Raw genomic sequence first — 24,777 nt, 5'->3', positions numbered from 1 at the left:
AAAGATTTGAACCAAAACTAATATTTATAATTTTTTATCAAGTCTGTGTCATTTATAACAATTTTTCAACACAAACATGAGCATACAATTTACAATCACCCTAAGGGTGATGTGTATATAGACTGTTCAAGCACTACAAATACCTTGAAATAACGAGAGTAGAATGCTTAGACTTACTAATGATGGTGTATATTGCTTCCACGCCTCCATTGAAGGCTTCTTGCTGTTTCCCTCCAATTTTAACCCACAGAATTTGTACATACGTCATCATCTTCACATAAAAATAGAGTCAAAAACAAGAATAAAAATAATTAGGATTAAATAAAAACAAAACAGGCGCAGAGCAAACTTAGTCAACTCAAAAGCCCAGAACAAAACTGAGTTTATGAAAAGGTCTTTTTGATTACTTAATTTTAACACTTCTGTAAGTTAAGAAATATTTTGCATTAAGACAGAGTTTGTAACAAACAACAAGACAATGTAGTCTTTTATTTGTATATACAAATTTAAATACAATATTTTTCATTTCTTTCAAAATACACAAACTTTTTTTCAAGATTCCACTTAAAACATCTATTGGCATTCATGAAAATCCATTTTAAGCATTATCATGATGGATTATGAAATTAAACAATAAAAATGTATTACCTATTCACAAATAAAATAAAATAATTAAAACAAATGAACACTACAATTATAGCACTAAGAATAAACATTACTAGTTATTTTAAAGGTTGGATAAGCTAACCGTATTATTTTGTAGATTTAGTTTACAAAAAACAATATTTTTATTAATTGAAAATCAATTTAGGATAAAATAGCTAAATAGTATGTCCATGGGTTTTTTAAAAATTTTAAAGCAATTTTAATTTTGTATAAAAGTAAAAACAAGTTTTCTTTTCTGCGTAACATTTTTAGGAAATGATGTGGCACGTCATTGTTTAGCTCTCATTACAAAAAGAATCAGTTCAAGAAGAAAAAGCCACTACTTGGTTTCATTACTGTGCTTTGACAACTCTTCCATGTGATAAATAATTGTCATATAATATTGTTATTTAATTTGCATTGTTATCATTTCAAACAAAACTTTCTTACTGTACAAAGCCAATTGGTTAATTATACACATTTTATGTATGTTTCTTATGTATAGTGCAAGGAAAATGGTAGCACAAGGTTGCTTATGCAGACTTGGGACTGTTAGATGCGGTTTTTCACAAAACATAAATTGTTACACAGTGCAATGGAAAGTACAAAAAGATAACATAAAAATATTGAAGCAATGATAATAATAATTCTTAATGATTAAAATTAACACCTTATTCATGATTTAAGTTCATATTGTTGGTTATAAATACAGTTTATTATTATAAGTCTGTTAATTTTTGTGAAATTCATCAAAATTATAAAGTGTATTCAATATATCTTTAAAAAATTAAAATTTCCACAGTTTTAGACGATATTTGTCCAAATTTTATGTTTCACATATACTATTGACCTTTTAACTTTTATAATGGAGGGTTATGGTCCTATTTAGGAATGGGAGACTCAAAAAGAATTTTTATTCAGAGGTAGTTTGTTAGAATTTGGAGAATCTGGTAGCCTGATGGGTAACTTGTGATTTGTACGATTGGTTTAAACAACGAACCCGTCTCAATCCTACTTGTCTTAGATTTTTTTTTTGGAACTCTCTCTCTATCTCTCTTACCTCCTTCACAAAGTAGCCTCCTACTTGTGAGAACCTGCAAGCTAGTTTTGTTCTATAGTTTCTTGTGTTAGGATCATGATTGAGCCAATATTCCTGAAGAGGAGGGGAGGTCTTCACTGATTCTACTAATTTTAAGTCATGCACTATGATTTATCACAATAATTGTGTTTATTATTACATACAATTTGCTATAGCACTGTTTAATTTGTTACTCATAATAGACCATCTGGTGTAAGAAGTAAAAATTGGTTATATCCTTAAGCACATGAATATTGTTTCTCACTTTTAACAATGACTTTCTCTTTGGACAGAGCTATTTCAAATTAAGATTAAGATTTTGAACTTAAAGTTAATAAAATTTTAAATATTTGCTTAATATGGAATATTTGGACAGACTTTGAAAGTTGAAAAGTAAAATCAATAGAGTACATTAATTACTTAAAGTAACTGTTTGAAACTGAAGAAAATATTCCATTAAATAAGAGAATTTGATTTTTTTCCAGCTCAAATAAATTCTTTGTCAAGTTATGGTGGTTTGAAGATCAGTTTTTGGAGAATGTACAAAAACATTTTAATAATCAAGAATTTAGTCACTCAAATTTGCTTTCATTTTGAAAGAACCAATATATTTACATTCTGATGCATTTTATTTCAGTTGAAGACAACAAAATAACTTAATTTTTGGTTTCTATTCCATATGTTGAACTATGAAGATTATAGAGTACTAATACCATTGTTCTTGTATCATTCAAGATTTTAAATAAGACGAAATTGGACCTATGCTTAGATATAACTCTTTGTCCACCGTAGACAGATATACTACAAGGATATAAGGTTCAAGTCCAACATAGAGTTTTTTCCAAACACCAAATACAGACAACTTTATATTCTAGATGTGTGTAGTTATTCCAAAGTCCATTAGAATGAAAGCTTGATTTCAAGGGGGAGGCATATTCTGTCCTGCTAAGAAAATTGCTGTATGTACAAAATTTTCATATTTTGAATTATATATGCAGAATGGCTAATTTTAACCCGCTCTTTCGAATTATGACCTTAAAACCACTGTATGTTCAATGGTTCCCACAATATTTACAAAAGAGTATGCTGTATGTACCAAAAAACAAATGTCTTATTATGTTAAATTGCTGTATCCACACAAATAACACCATATCTACAATGCAGCACTCCATGCAATCATATAGCAGTCAACATGCTCCTGTTGAGGTTGCGGTGTTTAACGGGGTGTCCAATTTACAACTAACATATTTTATAAAATTTAAATATATACAGAGAGTCCCACAAAGAGGTTTTAATGTTTGATTGTATATTACTTACCCATTTATGCACCGGACATTTTAAAACCACACAATTAATAAAGAAGGTTTTAAAAATATTCTGTGAAAATTAAAGTACCCTAACAATTGTAGAAACAAAATGGTGATATATTTAAAATTTTACCATTTTGCTTCCTAAAAAAAGCATTTCTTGAATTACCTGATTTGATTACTGTGATACAGTTGTAAAGAACAGCTGTTTAATAACACTCATTGTTGAAAACAGCTGTTTGATTGAAGAATATTGCTTGTGCTAAAACAGGGTGGCCACTCAAAACCTCTTTTCAAATTCCCGGTTTTCCGGTCGAAAATTTCCGATTATCTAGTCTATTTTCAAACCAAATAGACAACTGTAGTTCTGTATTTAACACTTACACCAAGTGCAACGATGATGTTTTATCGTCACTAGCAGATTTGCAAGAAATGCCACATCGGATCCAATTCGGAAATACAAAGATAATACATAAATAACAGCACAGTGCTACCGTTGGGCAGACCAGTATTGCGGGTCAGAGGTCTAGCGGTGGATGAACTTTCGGTACGAGATAATGATTTCGCCGGTACACAAGGTCGGTTCAGTTACAATCAACAAATAAACCAAATAATTTAATTTGTACTCTACTTAAGGTCGGTTCAGTACAATCATCAAATAAACCAAATAATTTCATCTGAACTCTACTTAATTAATTTATCTTTTGTGGGGGAGGGAGAAGCCTAAGAATACCATGTTACTTTAAAGGAATTTGCAGGGGAATGAATATATTTAAAATTCCAAGTCATTTTTCCTTTTTAAGTTATAGAAATGGTAGGTTATAAAATGAGCCTCAAGAATATATATTACATTTACGTAAAAATGTATGGATGTATATTTATAGAGAATATATCTATTTATAACTACGCAAAGTATGACGTACGGATAAAATACGAAGTAGCGATCGTCTGTTTACTATCGAGGAGCTTAAGTCCACGCATAGAACCAGCAGACACGCTAGCGTTGAAAAATATAGACACAGACAAAACGAACTTCAACTATAATATTATTTATAAATTACGTTATTCTGTTGCTATATATTTCTAAATAGTTTTATAAACAAAGAACTACAAAAACACGTTTCACCAAACGGTAATTTGAGTACTGCCGATCGCTTGTGTCCACGAATAGACAGTGTTGTTTCGTAGTCCTTGACTGTAATCTAACTAGCCGATCGCTTGTGTCCACGAAACAACAAGATAAAGATCCTCATGGACTATTTGGTTTGAACAGTTAGAATCGTCCGAACGATCGTCAAGTGTGCGTAGAAGTTTCGACAAATAGTTGACTGGAGAACTGACGGGATTTCCAGCCGCCGTCCAACCAATGCCGCACTGACGACGGAAACTGATGAGCATGACTGATTCGATCGGCTGGCCGTCTGCCGTTTGTAGATTGGCAACAACATTAAGTTGCATTTACACTGGCTACTATAGCATAATGTGAATAATATAAGCAATTTTACTCACAAGTACTCGCAAGTATTTGCTACATCTGTATAGCTGGTTATTATAACGACAGTGATGTCTCGGCAATGTTTATTATTGAAATTTTAATAGCCGACACTGTTCTCCAGTTCTTGTAACCAACTGTGCGACACTGGTTGCAGCAGCGCTCACGAGAGCTCTTGCACCCGTTCAGACTAGCGATGTTTGGACACAAAAATTTCGCGCCATTTTTTTCCGGTGTAAACGCAGTTCAGTCGAGATTAGGATGTGACCGTGATATCAACATATAACATCACTTCCTTTGTTTTAACCTATATAATTTGATGACAATCGGAACATGTGTGAGGAGCAATCCTTCATAGACCAACCGAGGCATCGGCCGTGATACGAGCGGTTACCGGTGGGCAGTGAGTGCTAGATTGGGCGGGAACACCTGGCACTAGCCATGGTAGACGTGAGTTTCAGGGCAGTACCACACGATTCCAATTCTAAATATTAAATGTTTCTCCTGCCGCTCAATTCTCAGCTCAGTCTGTCATTGCTGTGCAACAGGACGCAAACACCCCCCTGTATAAATTCAACTGACATTCTGGTGTACTCAAAAACCCGGGCTGCACCTCTTATCAAACCGTCAAACATTATATTATTCAACGAACCGAACTCTTAAGCCTGTTTATAACACTGAACATTTTAGCCCTGTGCTATCTATCTAACACACGTCTTTCCAAAACACTATTTTCTCTAAAGAATAAGAGTTGGACAACTTCGTCCGGAGGTTTTTTCCCCGGTCCATTAAATTCCCGGCTTATTCCCGGTTTCCCGGTCGGGTGACCACCCTGTAAAAAAACATAACCTAACCTCCTCCATTACAATTTTACTGATATTGAAGTTCGAGGAATGGCTTTTAATGTTGAACAAAAAGTGAAGTGTTGTGCGTGGGCTATTGCTTTTGGCAATATTACAGAAGCAATTAGACAATTTCAGGTTGCCTACACAGCAGTTGAACCACCTAGCAATTAAACAATAACAAAGTGGAAAAAATCTTTTGTTAGAAACTGGAAGTGTCGTAAAAAAGTACTCTAGAGGATCAAATGAGTAAAGAGAAGTACTAGTATGCGTCAATGCTCCGCTCTCCAGCTAAACCGAAATCACTAAGGAAGGTTGAACTTGAAACTGGTGTTCCAAAGTCTTCAGTACAGAGAATAATTAAAAAAAAAAACAAAATAAAATGTTACAAAAGTCACCTAGTCCATAACCTTCTTGAATATGATCCGGTGAGGGGAGTGGAATTTTTTTTCTTGTATCATTGAGTTTCATAAGCTAGAATCTAATTGGCATACTCAAATTGTTTTTTCAGACGAGTTTTATCCTCCTCATTTCGCAAATCCTGTCAAGAAATTACTAAATGACAACCTTCATAGCCGTTGGATTGGTCGTGGAAGTGATTTTTTTTTATTGGCTACCCCGATCCCCAGATTTAACTGTTTGTGATTTCTTTCTATGGGGTTACTTAAAGGAACAAGTTTATACTCGTAGCTTTAATAATAATGAGGAATTAAAACAATCAATTGAAGAGGAACTTCTTCGGATACTGCAGAATTTCTTTGTAAGAACTTACGATTAATTTGTTAAGCGCTGTCATCAGTGTGTCGCTATGGAAAGATTACAGTTTAGAATAATTGTGGACTTTAATTGTATGTTTTTTACAAGCTATGTTCTAATTTTCTAATGTTCTAATTTTAAATGCCTTATTTCTCTAGAATTATCAATTGTCAATAAATAATTTTACAAAACCAAAAATACTGTTTTTAAAGTATAGTTTTTCAAAATTCCACCATTTTCTTTCAACAAGAGAGCTGATATTTTCATAGAATATTTTTAAAACCTATTTAATGAATTTTGTAGAGCTTGAAAATGTTTGATGCATAAATGGGTAAGTAATATAAAATAAAAGTTTAAACCTGTTCGTGGGACACCCGGTACAAAATAATTTATAACATTTTGAAATTTTATTTATTGTTTGTTAAGTAACTACCATTTTTTTTAGTTAATCATTTTACAGATTTCAAAATAAGCTTTCAATTTTGAAAGCATTTTTCTTAATTTTGTAACAGTGTACATACAGCCCTTTTACTTAGCAGAGCAGTATCGTCTTCCAGTGCAAGCTGCATGCACTTCTAGTGTCTTTTACATAACAAAAATCAAACATATCCATTGTTTGTCTTTAATTAGTGTCACAGCTTAATCTGTTGCTCTGGGTGTGTCCGTTATGTAAATCCTTACTACAAACAATTCAATTACAGCTCTTCTATAATTGTTGTACTTAATTTTTCTTTTAATTTCATTAATTTATATACAACAGTATCTAATTTTATTGACAAAAGTAAACATTTCATTTAAGACATTGTATTGTTATTTTGTTATGTTACATGTCAGAGAATAACAAAATATTTTAAATTCAAATGTATTTTCAGAATTTATTTAGTGTTTGTGAAAAATTAACTACATTTTGTGTGGGGTATGAAGAGTTAAGATTTTTAATTAGATCATCATTGCCTACATTCGCTAAGCAGGTAAAGAATCACTGAGAGCATAAAAAATAGCCTTTTTCTTGAATAAACCTGAAGTATCATTTTTGTAATTTAATCCTTAAAACATTATAAAAATTCTCATACACTTTGTATAAATTCAGTATATTGTGTGGAAATGCTTTAGAAAGCCCAGAGGAACTTCTGTAATTCCTTGTAAAGCCAGGTTACAATTATGAGTGTAAACCATAGCCTATGCAAATGGATTAAATTACCAGCTGAAAAATCCAATAAGTCATATCGATAAATTATGAAAAAAGGCAAAACAATTTTGATAGTAAAAGATGGTATTTGCTACACAAGAATTTGCATATTAGTGGAATAATAATTTAGGGATGTCCGCAAGTGGGAAACAGGTTACAGATAAATTTTAAATCTATTATAAAAGTAAATTTTGTAAAAAACCGCGAGAAATTGGAGAAACTTCTTATTCCCAATAAATGAGTAGTACTATGTATTGTCATTACAACAACCCCTTAATAGGTGTTCATTTTTAGTGCCTAGAGAGTTAACATAATGTCATTATCATTCAAACAAATTGGTAGAGGATAATTTTAAATCCTACAAGTTATTTTTATAATAAGCTCAAAAGAATTTATTGTTAAAAATATTTAAGTATTTTTATCACACAATAATTATTTTATTTTGAAAACTAATAATTGTCACATTATCTGTTATGTTTTAGTTCTTCCTTCCCACTTTTCTAATATGACATGCTGGTTTAAAATCTGTTCGATTTGGAACAATGAACAGCGAAACATTTCAACAAAGCCAATATTGATTTTCATTTTTTATAAAAAAATGTTTAGTATTATCAAATCAACTCATTTATTTGTCATTTAAATCAAATAAGGTTAGAGCCTTGCTCTTGTAATATATGCCACATCAAGAGCGTTAAAACTAAGTGTAGTAATAAGTTATAAAGAGTGTAAAATTTCATTAACAATAATTCATTGTTTGTATCACCGATGAGAGTGATACTGGGGTTATTTGAGCAATAAAAAAGTGAACTGAATTCTTCAACTTTATACAAGCGAATTGTAGTAGGTGTTTTATTGAGGAATGAAACAAATTTGTTGTAACTTATATTATGCCCTCTGTAATGATGTTTCATTTTTTAAATATAGTTGGGGTTGTAAAATAAAAGTTTAATTTTTCTATTTCTAAATGTTCAAAAGTGAGTTACCTAAACCTTTATATAGTGGTGCATACATACTACAGAATATAAGGTGTGCTTTGTGGTATTGCAGTATGCATGCCAATGAGATATACAAGGCGTACTTGAATATGCTAGATGCATAATTTATACCTGATTATATCCACAGGTTGCCAAAGATATGAATACACACATCTTGAACACATAAGGATTAGTGTACGCATCTCTGAAGTCCATCCACAATAACTGTACAACTTGTTTCCATTTTGATGTAGGTGCTGAAACAGAAATTTATTACACATTCTATAATAGTTAACATAATTTAATAAAATATTACTAAAACCCATTTAATGAAACATAAAGGTAACTTGTTTCAATGTCAACTACAAGTATAACGCTGAAAATGGTAATTTTCACAATATAACACAAACAAACATGGAAAATTCCAGCAAAAATAGCTATCTCACCAAGTTTTGATTGCCAAAAAATGTGCCAAATTTTTATTCTAGGATAATCTTCAGTGTTATGTCAAAATATTGTCAACATTAAGATTATCCAGGGATGCTGTAAAGTCTTGATACAGACTATATCTTCTATACTCGTACATTTACAAACATAAAATTTTGTACAGTGACATAGGGCAAAAAATTGAACTTTTTGATGCAATCAGTAGCTCTGCACCACTTCAGGGGGGTGGCCCGTAAGGAGTCGGTAGAAAATCTTAAATGTAAACACAGATCGATGTGCTAGTCAAGCAAAGAAGAATGCTGCAAACCACATTTCAAAAGCTTTATCTGTTTCAAAATGGTTCCTTATTAGGAATTACAGTAAGGCATTTAAAAGTTTTCCTGTCTTTATGTTTACCCTAAAATCACAACAAGGAAATAACCAATATATTATTCATTGAGAAATCAAACCATATAGCTATTGTCAAATCTAGGAATTCCTAACATTCGAATGTTCAAGGGAAAGTTCTCAGATATTCTTTGTTTTCTCTATCAGTTAAACTATGCTCATTAGTAGAATAATTACAACATAATTAAGGTTTTCCCCATGTCAGGAATAAAATTGCTAGTTCAGTTACCTTTCAACAGTATTGAGCGTAGTAGCTAGTTGTAACTCAGCGATTTGCCTAATCACTCTTTTTTCACTATGTCACTAAGTAAGAACGAAAGAATCACTTTGTTAATGTATGAATTTATTCAATAACACTTTACCGGATAGAAATCGTATTTCTAAATCAACTGTTTTTTACACAATAAAGCGTTTTGAAGAAACAGGTAGTATCAAGTATCAACCAACATCTGGAAGGCCACAGACAGAAGGTATGGATGAGGACTAGATGTTGGACGTCTCACAGACATTACATCAGCTGCATCAGAACACGAAATTAGTCACTTTTCAGTGAGTAGAATCATTTTAAAGGTTATAAAATGCGCTTATTTCACAAATTATGTGAAGATGATTTTTATCCTCATTTGGAGGTTTGTGAACTTTTGTGGACCGCATAAATATAGATCCGAATCTTCCAACAAACATAATATTTATGGATGAAGCAACCTTCATGTTGAATGGAACTATCAACAGACACAACTACCTGTATTAGAGGGACGAAACCCCCCATTTAAGGTTGAGAAGCACACACAACGCCCACAAAAATTAAATGTTTGGGGGGGAATTTTTGGAGGCCATGTGGTAGGACTATTTGTTATTGAAGGAACCTTAAACTCTGATCAATATTTAGCAGTGCTTCGAAACCAAATAATTCTTGTCTTGCAGAATATTGCTGGTGATGACTTTAGAAGACTCTGGTTCCAACAAGATGGAACAGCTCCTCATTTTGGTTTAGACGTAAGACAGCTTATAAACCATGTGTTCCCAGTTAAATGAATCGGTAGAAGAGGCATGAAATGAAATGAAATGAAATGAAATATGCCTTTATTCAAGAGGCGGAGTTAGGGCTATTTAGCCCTCTCTACCACTCAACCTCACATAATATACAGATATATATATACATATTTACATTTAATGACCTTAAAACTATAACAAATTCCATTATGGTAGAATGGCCGGCACATTCTCCGAATTCATCCCCTCTTGATTACTTTTTCTGGAGCCATTTGAAAGATCAAGTTTACCGAACCAAACCAGAAGATTTGCAACAGCTGAGACACTGTATTGTAGAAGAAGCTGCGCATATTATAGTAGAAGTAATAAACAACGAGTTATCAGCATTTTATCATCAGCTGGGGCCAAGAAACCAAGGGGAAACAATTTGAAAACCACCTATAACAAACTAGGTAGGTGATTTTGTGTTTGCTCCGAACTAACTAAAGCAACTTCCAAAATTTTCCACTGAATTTACGGTTTACTTTTAAAATCTTTGAACCGCCACCATTTTGTAATGCATAAAGCTTTTGAAGCTTTTCGGTTTGGGGGCATATTTCTTTGCTTGACAAGCCCTTTAAAATGATGTGCATATCAACCTATTAATACTTCACATAACGTAGCTATGGTAGGAAGGGTTGATTCAAGTGAAGTTTGAGTTTAGCTCCAGTTAATTTTCCTTTTATTGCAAGACTTGACTCCTGGAATCTGGAGTCATGTTCGTCTGAAGAGAATAAAAAAAAGTCGACAACGCAGAAGCTCAAAACGAAACATTTACATTGTTTCAACATCAGAGACACCTATAAATAGGTGAAATGGTAGTCTCATTATCTCATCAGATCAGTTACACTATTGATTGCACAACTACGTAATAACATGACATGGCATGATCTCTAAGCATGGTGGAGCAAGGGTAGGAAGGTTTGATTCAATTGAATTTTAAGTTTAGCTCCAGTTCACCTTCCTTTTATTGCAATGTCTGGTATCTGGCACTGTCTCAGACTTTATTCCTGGAATCTGGAGTCATGTTTGTCTAAAGAGTATAATTTATGACATATCCCGGTCGGTTAATATATTTAATTAGATTAAAATATTTAATGAATTAAGATTATAATTTTATCGTTTGATTAAAATATTAAAGTGAATTAAAAAAATTAACAAAACTGTTTACGTACGTAGAAACATGTAAAACAAAGTAAGTAATTTACAAAGGGCAACTAATAAGTAACACCTCCAATACCCTTAAGTTGGTTAGGATGGACATAACTTAAAAAAAAATTAAGATGTAAAATGAAGCTTAGAGTATATTGAAGAATATTTTACACTTATTTTAAAATATAATCACAGTTGAGTTTTACTATATATTTAACTTACGCTGGTGATGAATCAATTTCTGCATTTTGTTGAGGAAAAAGTCAGCATCTTTATCTTTGAGCCAGATTGCCACTATGGATTGGACTTCATCATAGTATGAAGTCCCTTTATTTGTTATATAAGGGAAATGCCAAAGTGCCTTAGTATTCTTGAAAATAACAAAAACCAGCTCTGTTTATTTGCAGATGACTCAAACTTAATCATTTCTGCCAAAAACAGAAGCTGAATTAGAAATAACTGTGTATTTGGAACTTTCAAAATTACAAACATTTTTCATTGACAACAAATTAGTTCTAAATACGGAGAAAACTAACTTTATTTCTTTCAGTACCAAACAAAGTAGAAAACACTCAAGTCCCAATATCTTATTAAATGATTCCTGTTTGGGTCAAGTTCGCAATACAAAATTTCTAGGACTAATCATAGACAACAACCTTAGCTGGGATTTGCATATTGAACAGGTGATAAATCGTATCAATTCTGGAATATATGCTATTAAAAGACTGTCTTACTTATGCAGCTTATCAGCTTTAAAGATGGTCTTTCATGCCGACATTCAATCCCATATTGCATATGGAATAGGTGTGTATGGAGGAACCACAAATCAAAATTTTAATAAAATTCTTATCTTGCAAAAAAAAGCGCTGCGAATAATGTTAAAAATTGATAAGGAAGAATCAGTTAAAAATCATTTCACTGAACTAAATATTTTAACAGTGCATAGCCTTTACATTTTAGAATGTGTGATGTATGTTAAGACTCATCAGTCCAGTTTCAAGAGTCACTGTGAAAATCATACATATAACACTAGAAATAAGAAGGAATTAGTATTACCTAAGCATAATTTGGAGTATTATAAAAAAAAAACTTCTTATGCTGGAATAAAATTTTTAAAATCAATTCCAAAAATAATATCAAGTGTTCGAGACATAAAGAAGTTCAAATCAATGTTAAAAAAGTATTTAATTCAAAAGGCATTTCATTCATTTGCAGAATTTTATACAATATTATGATTTTACTCATAACTATTATAGTAACTTATTTTTAGTGACGCTATTTATTGTACTCATGTGCAAAATATAAATAAAGATATAAAATAAAAAAAAATAAATAGTATTCATAAAAGAGTACTGCATATCTGTACTCCTTCAATTGATTTTTTTCTCAAATGTATCCCACTGTCATCTGTGCTGGTGTGATATGTGATTGTGTTTTTCGTACTTGTGACTTGTGCTTGTGACTAGCATTCTCTGCAGTGACAACGCCTGAACTAAATACCAAGCAGCTTTTGGGTACGTTTGAACCCTTTTCTTTCCCTTCTTTCTGTTCTCTATTTTTGTATATACTAATACCTCACCCACCTGACAAAGAGGATAGATTCCAATCCTCAAAACGTTGTGTTATACCTTTTGTAACCATAATAATGGCAAATATCCGAAATACTGTTATCCTGTCAAACCTTCCATAATCAATAACAAACTTTAAACAAAGCATTTTTTCTCGTTGTAATGAATTTAAGTTTCATCTCCAGTTGCAATGTTATGCAAGAAATAATTTCCTTCATCTTCATTCGCAAAGATTTGTATTTGCAACTGTTAAGACGCTGAGCTTTCATTTCACGAATAAGCATTCTCAACTTACAACAAGGGCACACGTTTCGTTATTCATATTGTAAATCATATGAACGACTCGTTCTTTAGAGATATCAAGAAGAGAAGCAATTACATATCCACACCAGAAGAACATCCAAACTGGAAAGGACCTACATCATTACAACACAAACTATACAACAAGTTACAATTTACACAAATACTACACTTTTTGAGGAGGAACCAACTTACAAATAATAAAGCTGAGTGAAAATTATTTGGAGCTTCAAGTAAATGTTTTAAAAAAGGCTTTCCTCCTTGTCCATCAGCCATTACACATCACTGACAAATTCAAAAATCAAGATTGGAGGCATAGGGAAATCAAGAATCGCTCCAGAACCTCATAGAACTCAAATTTTTATAAATTTGTTTTTATTTCTTGACTCTATTCCTGTTTGTCCATTGTCTATTTCATCTTGTTTTATTCATATATCTTCCCAAATAAGCCCATCAACACAAGACTAGTTTTCATCTATGGACATACTCACTGGATAACCAAAATGTAAAGCATCTACAACATTTAATTTTCCACTTTCACAACGTTTAGGTTTTAAAACCCACTTTCTAACACAACTAATATCCAATAGTTTTGTCACTAAACACTTGTAATTCATCAATGAATTTCAATAGGTAGAAAATCTTCTACAACAAGGAACTCGCCGCTCTTTGTTTCAACCATGACAGAAAAAGTTGTCTCACTCTTCTTGTACAAAAACATCAGACTGATGTACCAATCAAAATTATATGTGGCACGCTTTCAACTGACCTTCGTGTATTTCAAATGAGTTTAAGTCTGATGAGGTATCTTGATATTCACCAAAATAATGGCATCGAAGGCCACCCTTCATACAGTAGCAGAATGGAAAATAGTTCAACCATTCATGTTAGTTATAGAAGTTGTGACTGCTTTAGATCTCCAAAGTAATCAAATGGTTGTGGGAACCCACAAATTGATGATAATCTACTGAACTTAGAGGATCAATTATAGTGTTGGTAGAACTCCACATAAATAGAAGTGTAGAAGTGCACAGCTTAGTTTGTAATCATTTCTCATTTTAGTTAATATTTATATCACCATTAGACGACTAGGTAAAGAGACTGAAGTCCAATTTTAGTCAAATGTTTTGTGTATCATGCTAAGAAAAATATATAACTGTTTCATATTTTTAATCCTTTTAATACCGTCACATTTTGAACTTCAACAAAACAAGGGATTTTGGCAATTAATTTCTTCCTAATGGAAAATTCCTCTATCAATTCCATGAAAACCCAGGTTGTATGCTTATACATTTGAAATTGGCTCTAGACCCATGGCCTATTATAAATCATATTCAGACATTTTTTATACTATTTATGTAAGTTTGGTCAAATAGTTTAACATTTTTTAGGTAAAAAGATCATGAATTGTTTTTATTTTAATTTTCTAACAATATTATATCTTTAATATTTTTTTATTTTTAAGTACTAAGGAAATGTGTACATTTTCTGTACAAACTTATGGTTTAATGGTTAATCAGTAATATTTACTACAATATTATGTAAAGATTCTTTCATGTAGAAGTAATATATATTTCAATATTCTGTAACATTCTATCCACATTACCTGTATAAGACCTGAGATAGCAGTAAAATGCTATCAATACAAAAATATGCCTCAAATTAATTAATTTAAATTCATAATGTATCAATATTATTAAAATAATTTCTGGATTTTTATACAATTATTTCAGGTAACCTAAAACTATTAGTTGAAATACATCAAATTGAAAGCTCTTACACTTTAGATGTGCCGTTTGTGAATTTGAAGTACTTGAGTTTCTATTCACGGGCTTACAAAACTTCAATGTTTCTTATGAGAATATTTTTTTGTAAAACAGCTGATTACTAAAACACACATGTTGCTTAGGCAGTTATTGTCAATCCATAGAAAACTTACTATCAGCTAATAGGTTTTAATTTATTTTAATGATTTATTCAAACTTTTACTAGGCCATATGATAGCAGAGTAAAATGCAATATGTGTTATCATAGTTAAAAAAATACTCCCCTTGTTAAATAAATAAATCATGCTAATGGAAGAAGCATACATGGTTAGCTTGTTTAAATGAAATTAAAATTGAATCATGATCAAACATAGACCCACTATGATATAACTTATGATTGACACCTAAATATTTTTGACGTAACATGTTGTAATTATTATGAAATAGTTAAATCTGGTTATTTTATATGTTATATGATTTCATTCCACCTAATTTATTTTACAAAAATATTAGTCTAAATGCTTACAAATTAAAGGAGAATCATTCTGTTTACAGTATAAAGCCAAAAATGACACAAGTATAGTTTCTTTTTATATAAAATCATGGTTTTGGTGTATTTTTAAAGCTGTCAACTGTAAATAATATAAAGAGCAAGATTTTTATTTATGAAATATTAAAATTGTATAAATGATTGTTAAGTAAATTATTCAATGAAAAGGCAGAAAAAACTTAGTTTCTTGATATATTTTTCAATTTATTCTACTAACCTGCGGCTAGAGCAGTATCATCTTTTTGTACAGATGTGGGAAAATCAGGCAAGATCTTTTTGGCACATTGGCTGTCACCACCATTTTCTAACTCTGTAAATAAAATAATTACCTTCATATGACAGTTTCATATATTCTAAAGGCAATAATTTAAAATATGAACTAAACTAATGATCCAGACCACATGTTTTGGCAAACAAATTGATATGGTTACATAATCATCCAATTATGTAACTTAGTTGTAGTGACACTATTTATTGTACCCATGTACATAATGTAAATAAAGATATTTTAACTTTGACTTTGATGGTTTATGAAAAACAGAATCATTACAAGTGGGTTTTTGCTGTAAAGGATGAAAATTATTGCCATATTTAGACTGATAAGCTATCTTGTAGATAACTACCACCACAATACTCTTTTGGGTGTGTGTTTTACATATATAGAGAACGCTTCAGAGAACAATTGACAATCATTCATACTGTTTCTCCCCTACTACTTGAACAAACTAGTTATATATTATTACAATTGCTGTAGAAAAATGAAGAAACAATAAAGAAGTAAACAGATATGTTAGATTTAGTGCATTGAGATGTGGGTAGCTGACTATAAACCTAACATTTGGATTAACAGAGTATAGTCCAAACAAAATGAAACACAACAGTACTTCAGATTCAACATAAACTGATCCCTTCACGAGCCACCTTCAGAGACAGAGATAATAATGCAATATTTGGTTAGTATTTTAATAATATTAAATTTTTTCTTTGGACTCGCTTGTTTCAGCCATACGAGTAATACAAGTCTATTTACAAGTAACATTTAAGTCTATTTAAGTAATACAAGGGGTATCCAGAAAGTAGATTACGTTTCAATATGAGAGGTTACTTTTGTTGTTTTACAATAGCAGTTTAAAATGTGTGACGCAATTGAAAATTTCACAAGTTGTGAAGTGTGGTCAATAATACGATTTTTATTGGCTAAGCACAATAAACCAATTGAGATTTATCACCAACTCTGTGAAGTTTATAGGAACAATCTTATTACTGAATGTGAAGTGTGTCAGTTGTGTATTAGGTTTAAAAATGGCTGAACTAATATGCATGATGATAAACAAAGTGAACGGCCAAGCATTGTGACTGATGAAATCGTCTCTAAATTCAATGAGAAGATTAAAGAAGACCACTGATTCACAATAACAGAACTCTCACTTAGTTTTCCTCAAATTTCAAGGAGTTTGTTACAATACTGTTATGCAGAAGTTAAGTTAACATGCATATTGTGAAAGATAGGTACCGAACATCTAACAGAAACCCATGAAAATCATCATATGGCTGCTTCATTGACATTTTTGGACACTTACAAAAAAGATGGATCAAATCATCATAGGAGACGAGACTTGGGTAAAACATGTGAACTGCAAAACCAAATTACAGTCTATGGAGTGGGGGCACACACACTCCCCCAAAAAACCCAGGAAATGCATGCAAACATTGTCGGCACAAAAGATTATGGTAACTGATTTTTGGACAGGAAATGAGTTCTTCTTATTGATTTCTTAGAACGTGGCACAACATTAAATTCTGGGAGGTATTGTGAAACCTTGCAAAAGTTAAGAAGAGCAATTAAAATATAATTACAAGTCAAACCTCTACCTTCTCCTTTTAAATAATAGAAATGATAGATTATAAAATGAGCTTCCAGAATATATTCCATGTAAGTAAAACCCAATGGATATATTTATATTTATAGAGTACAACAACACATAGTATGATGTATAGATAAAATAAAAATCAGCGATCACCTGTTTTCCACTGAGCAGCTACAGTAACGTATGCGGATAGAACCAGCAGTCAAGATGGCCTTGACAAATATAGGTATAGAAATATGAACATAAATTTAAATATTATTTATAAATCACGGTACTTTGTTACTATAATATGTTTCTGTACATACTGTACTATAATATGTTTCAGTCACATTAACATGAAGACTGCAATAAAGAACTGGCTCTTGCAAAGAACCATCTACACAGTGGAGGAATTTTACTTATGGAGACTGACAACTTGACAGAGACAAACATGAACTTTTATATTTTATAACTAAGTAAACTTTTTGTTAATTGACGCTACTTGTAATCTTAAAGATTATCAATAAAGAATTTCTGATTTCTGATTTCTAAATAGTTTTTATACACAAAGATCTACAAAAACACATTTTACCCATCTGTAATTTGCATACTGCCGATCGCTTTTGTTCACGAATAGACAGAGCAGAATCTTGACGATGCGTCAAAATATATATTAAAAAATACAAATTGTAGCAAAAATATTATTTGTTAAACTACAGTTATTTAATAATTTGGTTATATAATCTACATTTTTCATACAAAAAGCACAAAAACGTTTTAGCAACTGCTGATCAGTTGACGTCCGCGAATAGAATATTTTTGGATTTAAGATTCAGTTTCTCATATCAATAGGATATTGTGAAATTGTCATTTTCCAAGCTTATTTAAGCACTTCTGTTGGTATCCGAATTGAGTAAAGAGAACCGCGGTATAGAGTATCGGAAACGATCCATGCCTAATAGAAATTCCTGATACATTATAAATATTCATGCCTATCCACGCATGTTACCAGGAGTCCGAAATCCATGCATAATGCACGCTTTTCCAGATTCTCATCGTTGGTGGTAGCCCTGGTTAGAGTTTCGTGAAAGTACCATTGCTTTCAATATACATCCCACTGACGCCCAATACATGAAGAATGCGTCAGAAATTTATCTGCTACGGAAGTTACAAAAGTGCAGTTAGTTCGCGATCTGTAGAATAAGTACCTAGACACCAGAACGGAACAATACCTTCTACAGTTGCACCCAGAATACGAGCACAATTAATGTTATCAATTACTAGCTCCTAAATATTTTGTGTTAGCCTTTACGATAATGCAAGAATAGAATCACTCCATCACAACACAATTAGAAAGTAAATAAACACACTAAAGGGTGTTGTTTGTCTTAACGTGTTCGTTACATTATAGTCATGGACAACGAAACAACTTGGCATAAGACTCCTTATAAACTATTTGGTTTGAATAGTTTGAACTGACGGAATTTCTAGCAGTCATCCAACCAATCCCGCTCTGACAACGAAAAATGACGTGCGTGGTTGATTCGGTTGGCTGGCTGTCTGTAGACTGGCAACAATATAAGCTGCGTTTACACACAATAAAGTTACAAGAGAGTTTATACAACTACTATTGTGTAATGTGACCAAGATAAGTAATTTTACTCACAATACCTTCGCAAGTATTTGCTACAGTTGTATCGCTGGTTGTTCCGAGAATCAATACGAAGTCTGTTGATAAACGGCTGTGATATCTCGGCAATGTTTATAACTGAAATTTTAATAGCTGACACTGATCTCCAGTTCTTGCAAGTAACTGTCTGACACTGGTTGTGACAGCGAGAGCTCTCTCACGAGAGCTCTTGCACCTGTTTAGACACAAATTTTACAGTTTTTGTCAGTGTAAACGCAGTATAGTCGAGGTTTGTATGTGACCGTGATACCATAACATCACTTTCTCATCTATGTAATCTGAAGACCAATAGGAACGTGTGTGAGGAACAATCGTTCAGACCAACTGAACGGCCTCGGCCGTAATACAAGCAGTAAACGGATAGCGGTGAGTGCTGGATCGAAAAGCGAGTTAAAGTTTAACATTGGTTTTGTACATATGGAAAACAATCAAAACTAGAGTTGCAGGACGTACCTCACGATGCTGCTTATCCGTCAATTCTAGACAATGTTTCTCCTGCCACTCAGCCCACAGCTCATTCTGTCATTGCTGTACAATATGTTGGATACAAACACGCCCTACTTGGCGTTACTTGTTGTAGCTTACCCACTAATTTTTTATCCAAAACGTATCTTATCAGGCCTAGTAAAAATCCAACTGAAATTGTAATGTACTCAAAAAACCCGGTTGAACCTCTTTTCAAACTGTCAAACATATTATATTATTCAACAAATCAAACTATTAACCCAGTTTATAGAGTGAATATACTGTACATTTTAGGCCTGTGCTATCTATATAATACACGTCTTGTCAAAATATTATTTCCACTCAAGAATAAGAGTTGGACAACCTCGTCCAGAGACCCCACTTCGACAACTGAATTGTACTTAAATACAAAAATCCTATTTGTATCATGGTCACTACTGCTTTACAAATTAATGCTTGTTTAGTGCTGAAGTTCAGAACGATTATTGGTTGTTTGATTTTAAATTGTCCACTGCATTTTTACGTGTTTTTTTAGTGGAGGGATAGGGGTGTAGAAGCCGCTTGCTGCGGCACAGAAGTAGAACTAACCAAAATATACTCCATTACACTAGTGGAGGCAACCCTCAGGTCAAGCTTGTGAACTTATATCGATCTTCGTTCACAATTTCTTGATCCGCGTTGTGTAAAATACAATGTATCGAGATTAATCAGTTCTTGATTTAAGGAGCTTTGAAATTAGTTTTTAGTGTTTAATAAGTTCTTGGAGTTGGAAAAACTTTTGTTGTTTTTGAAATTTTGTCGGTTCTCCGAAAGATTCCCGGCTTATTCCCGGTGCCGGTCGGGTGGCCACCCTGATTATGCATTATATAGCAAAGCAAAACAAAAGTCTTATAGTATTCTCAGGTAATTTACAAAACTGTTTGTTCCAATGTGTGTCTTTATATCACATATAGTTTTCAGATAGTGGGCGTACACACTTAACTATTATACAACATTGCGGGAATAACTACTGTAGTTCTTGATACGGACTAAACGTCGTACTAAGGCAGTATTTATATATGGTTTGGATAAGTTCATTAACCAGTCTTAACCAATCAAACGTTTCTAGATGGTGGTTATTTGCATTTGGACAAAATGTTTATCTCCAGTATTTCACAAGATAAATATAAATTGATATTTTTCATAACATTGTCCAGTATTTCCAACCAACATTTATCACTTCTTTTTTTTTAAATCACTTTTAGGGTTTCAAGATGGTGGCCGTGAAATTTATAGAAGTATATAATTGAACCTTTATAAATGAATAAATTTATAATTTCAGACTAAGTGTAAATAAATCTAGTTCACATTTTTACAGTGAAATTTATACGGTACAACAGCATGTCAAATTGTGATACTAGGAAGTAATATATGAGCAGTTGTAATTATAATTTGTACATTTATTTAGATAAAAATCCTTCTACTTTTACTACATACCTTTAGAGATTAGGATACAATACATGCTAGTTATTTCATGTTATTCATCACAACATAGTAAATAAGGACTTCATCAACGCTACTAAGTAAATAACAAAGAGGATTTATAATGGGTACATAAAACTAATTTGTTTAATCAAATACGTTTATATGTTTCTCAAAGTTTTGGTTTACATTTTCCAAACTCCACTATACCTCAATACATAATATTCAAAAAACGAAGAGGCAGATTTGCCCGTCCCCCATTAAATACAAGATAATAGGTTTAGGACTCCAAATTTGTATTTCTCCTGGACACACCACTGATACATCCCTTTTAATTTTATATCCTAATTGAGTTCACTTCATATAATTAATATTTTTTTAACTTCTAGTAAGTACTATTAAATACTTTTTAAATATTTTTTGTACATTTATGCACCACAATATTTTTTCTTTGCTTCTACAATAACAGCTTTGAGAAGTACGTGTTAACTCATAGCTCCAAATATAGTCTCATAACTATTAGTACCGGTGGTACACAAAGATACATAAATAAACCAAAATACTGATTGGTATCTATTTTTTATTGGGTTCATTGGGTCTTAGAATCTTGCTGTAGTATGACATCATCATATCCAACCAAAAAATGTCTTATATTAAACAAATCACATTCTAAAAACAAACCTGAATGAGTATTGGTATAGCTGTTATGGTTTTGGTTTAATCTGGAAGATTCTTCACTGCAATTTTCTTTATTCTGGGGATGTTCTGCTACTACTGTAATCAAATAATGACTATTATATTTTTACTCCAACAACTAATTATACTAACGTTATTTTACTTTAATATATGATTCTATACACTTTTGTTGTTTAAAATTATATCTAATGTGGAAAAATATATAAACGGACTGAATGCTAAAAAATATTTTTTTTTTAATGAATAGCAAGTTCAAATAAATTGCATGTCACAATTAATGTAAGGTCTCACTGTATATTTCTGAATTTACTGTGTTCTCACAAGGCAAAAACTAAACCAGCAAAATTCCCTTACTATCACTAAACATGGTACAAATGATTTTCCGGGTTGAAATTGTGAGCTTGAACTTCAATTTCTTAGACAACGTTGAATACCGCCATTCCATGAATTTTTTTATTACAGAGTAATGTAGACCACCCATTTTTCATCGCCTGCGACAATTTTAAATAAATGATCACCACCTTCAGCATCAAAATGCATAAGAAACATTTTGGCAGGGCACTGCCTAAACGCCCCTTTTTGTGTGCAAACCTTTTGGTATCATGAAAACAATTTTCATTATTTTAAATGAAAATTATTTTACAAAACAATTTCATAGAAAAATCTTCTTGAAACTTGAGGGAGCTCCTCTCATAATGAAATTTTTACGAATCATCTGTTCATTTTAACTTTTTTGTTCCTTTTCTGCACTAAATTGTTAGTGATCACTACCATTCATTAACTCATAACTAACTTCATTCCTCATCATAAACATTCTTTCGGTCGTCTATGAAAGCTTTTACCCATTTGCATATCATTCCATTACTCATAATTTCAGACGCTTCATAAAAATGTAATGGTGATTAGCTTAGCACTCAGAAAACCAACAACAGTAAATATTTCACAGTAGACGGGATTCTCAATCAAGTCCGGTATTTTAAAAGCACATAAACAAATGTACATGTTGTACTTTATTTTTGCCATAATGGTGTAATGACTTGCCAACAGATGTATACTTGTACACAGTACACAATATAGGACACTTACTGCAGAAGCAGAATTTCAAAGCAGTAGTTCCTTAATAAACATGCCTCTTACAGTAATCATATTTATCTTTAAATATATTATAAATCATCCATTATCTTAGATATAAAATCATGATTAAATTCAAAAATTTAAATAATAAAAACACAAGGAAGATTTAATTTCAGTAAATATTTATATTAATCCCAAGAAAATCAATGCAATCAAAATATTTATTAAATCAACATTTAAAATTTATAATAGTATTTTCAAAATTGTTTACTGTTGAGAAGGATCTAGGGGGATAGGCTGACTGAGTTTGGATGATTTGCACTGGAAAAGTAAAGTACCACCCCCAGGGTTTCACGGTCTTATGTCACTCAATACCAGTGGTGAGATTCAAACCCATAGATGGTTTGGATCCCACTTTAGCAGCCTGCTTGTGGTGGTCCTGTTTTTATTAAACCCCAGTATCAAGGCTAGTGCCCTGAAATTGGTACTCCAGGGTGTGGTCTGACCTTAGCACATCCATCAGTAGAGGTGCCACGCCAAGTACTTTAGGGCCACTTCTGACAAGTCTCTCTGGAATCACATTACACAAATAGGCCTTCCAATACGACAATGTTAGGCAACTTATGCCTAAGAACAGATGGCACAGGAGTTTTGTAATGCAAACAGAGCCTTTGGGAGTTGAGCATCTCCCAAACATACATAGCCTTACCTGGTCATGTGAGACTCTCACCAGTTGGATCTGTTTTTTCTCCCATATTAATGTGAGTTACGAGTCTGGGATAAACAATTCAAACACAAACACAACGGATCTAGATCTGGAGTTACTACAACAGGCAGTCGCATTCGGAAATCTAGCTTTGGACATTTCTGCCTGTTTATCACACTCAACTGTGTTGGGTCCAAGGACACACTAGAATTACAAATAATGAGACCACTAATGTATTGGCAAATAAGACTTCATCAAAAAAGATTAAGGGGCCTCAGCTGTTCTGTGGGACAGGCATGTCAGGTAATCAACAAGAATCAAGAATCAAGAATCAAGAAATCTTTATTGTCTTTAGGCACTTGACAATGCAATGGACAACGTCAATTTTTCTTATATCTAAAAGGCCTACTCCTATCACACCTTTAAAATCCCAAAGTACAAGTGTAATGATTAAACAGTAAGTCAAAGTAAATGTTATATGTACATGGTAGATGTGAATAACGCCACAATTTGGTCATCAACTCGTAGAAGGACAAGCATCATCGTAGATGGGCCACCAAGCCAGAGCTTATAATGAGTGAGCTTATTTTACACTTCCCCATGATGGGTTAAAGCTGGACAGAAGTGTTTTGTGATGGATAACAGCTTGTTACAGGGCACTGTCATCTGAGAAAGTACCTTCATATATGGGTGTCTTCCCCCTGTGTGTAGGATGTGTGGGCAGCACACAATTTTTTATTGTGATGAGCTGGTGAGTGAGAGGGCACAGGCTGTTGAAACACTGATCAAAGGTCAGGCCATAAATCACAGGAAGCTCATTGGTAGTTACAGCACTTCGTTAAGCTTCTTGAACGGGCTGGAATATACTCTCTTTTTATTTGATCGGTAGTGCAAAAAGCCCTTGTACTTAGCTGACTTAAGTTTTTAAAATCTCCCTTTTTTTTAATGAATGAATGTATTATATTGAAAACAAAGAAAAATATATAAAACAATAAAGTCCAACACAAAATAAAAAATTAAAGTTGTTTAAAAAAAATATATACTAATAAAAATAATAATAAAAAACTAACTAAATTATAACAATATGATTTATGTTAAAATTGCAATGAAATCCAAACTCTTGGTAGGATTCAAATACTGAACATGAATTACTAGAAACACTCTATGATTATATTCCACCCGAAATGCAACAGTAAATCACAAGTAAAAAAGTCATTGTTTTGGATTTTAAATTACAAATGAATCATTAAATATTTAAAAGATAATTTTTATCTGAATTATTTTTATTTATTACAATAGTAAAGCAAAGTACTATTACTTAGCCTATAGCAGTTTTAAATACCAAAGGAATTA

At 32.3% G+C, this 24,777-nt stretch overlaps 1 protein-coding gene across 3 annotated transcripts in view; it reads right to left on the bottom strand.

The window, feature by feature from the left end:
• The window catches only part of LOC124369114 (thiamine transporter 1-like), a 61,831-nt gene that overhangs the window by 21,456 nt on the left and 15,598 nt on the right, over window positions 1-24,777 (bottom strand). For all 3 annotated transcript variants that reach the window (XM_046826869.1, XM_046826868.1, XM_046826870.1), the window contains 4 exons: window positions 21,630-21,722; window positions 15,703-15,795; window positions 8,416-8,540; window positions 178-271 (listed from right to left, as the gene is read on the bottom strand). In XM_046826869.1, coding sequence (XP_046682825.1) covers window positions 178-271; window positions 8,416-8,540; window positions 15,703-15,795; window positions 21,630-21,722 — 405 coding nt within the window. The remainder of the gene's footprint in view (window positions 1-177; window positions 272-8,415; window positions 8,541-15,702; window positions 15,796-21,629; window positions 21,723-24,777) is intronic.

The sequence above is a fragment of the Homalodisca vitripennis genome, chromosome X (assembly GCF_021130785.1).
Source record: "Homalodisca vitripennis isolate AUS2020 chromosome X, UT_GWSS_2.1, whole genome shotgun sequence".
Lineage (NCBI taxonomy): Eukaryota > Metazoa > Arthropoda > Insecta > Hemiptera > Cicadellidae > Homalodisca > Homalodisca vitripennis.
This window is presented reverse-complemented; position numbering and strand designations above follow the sequence as displayed.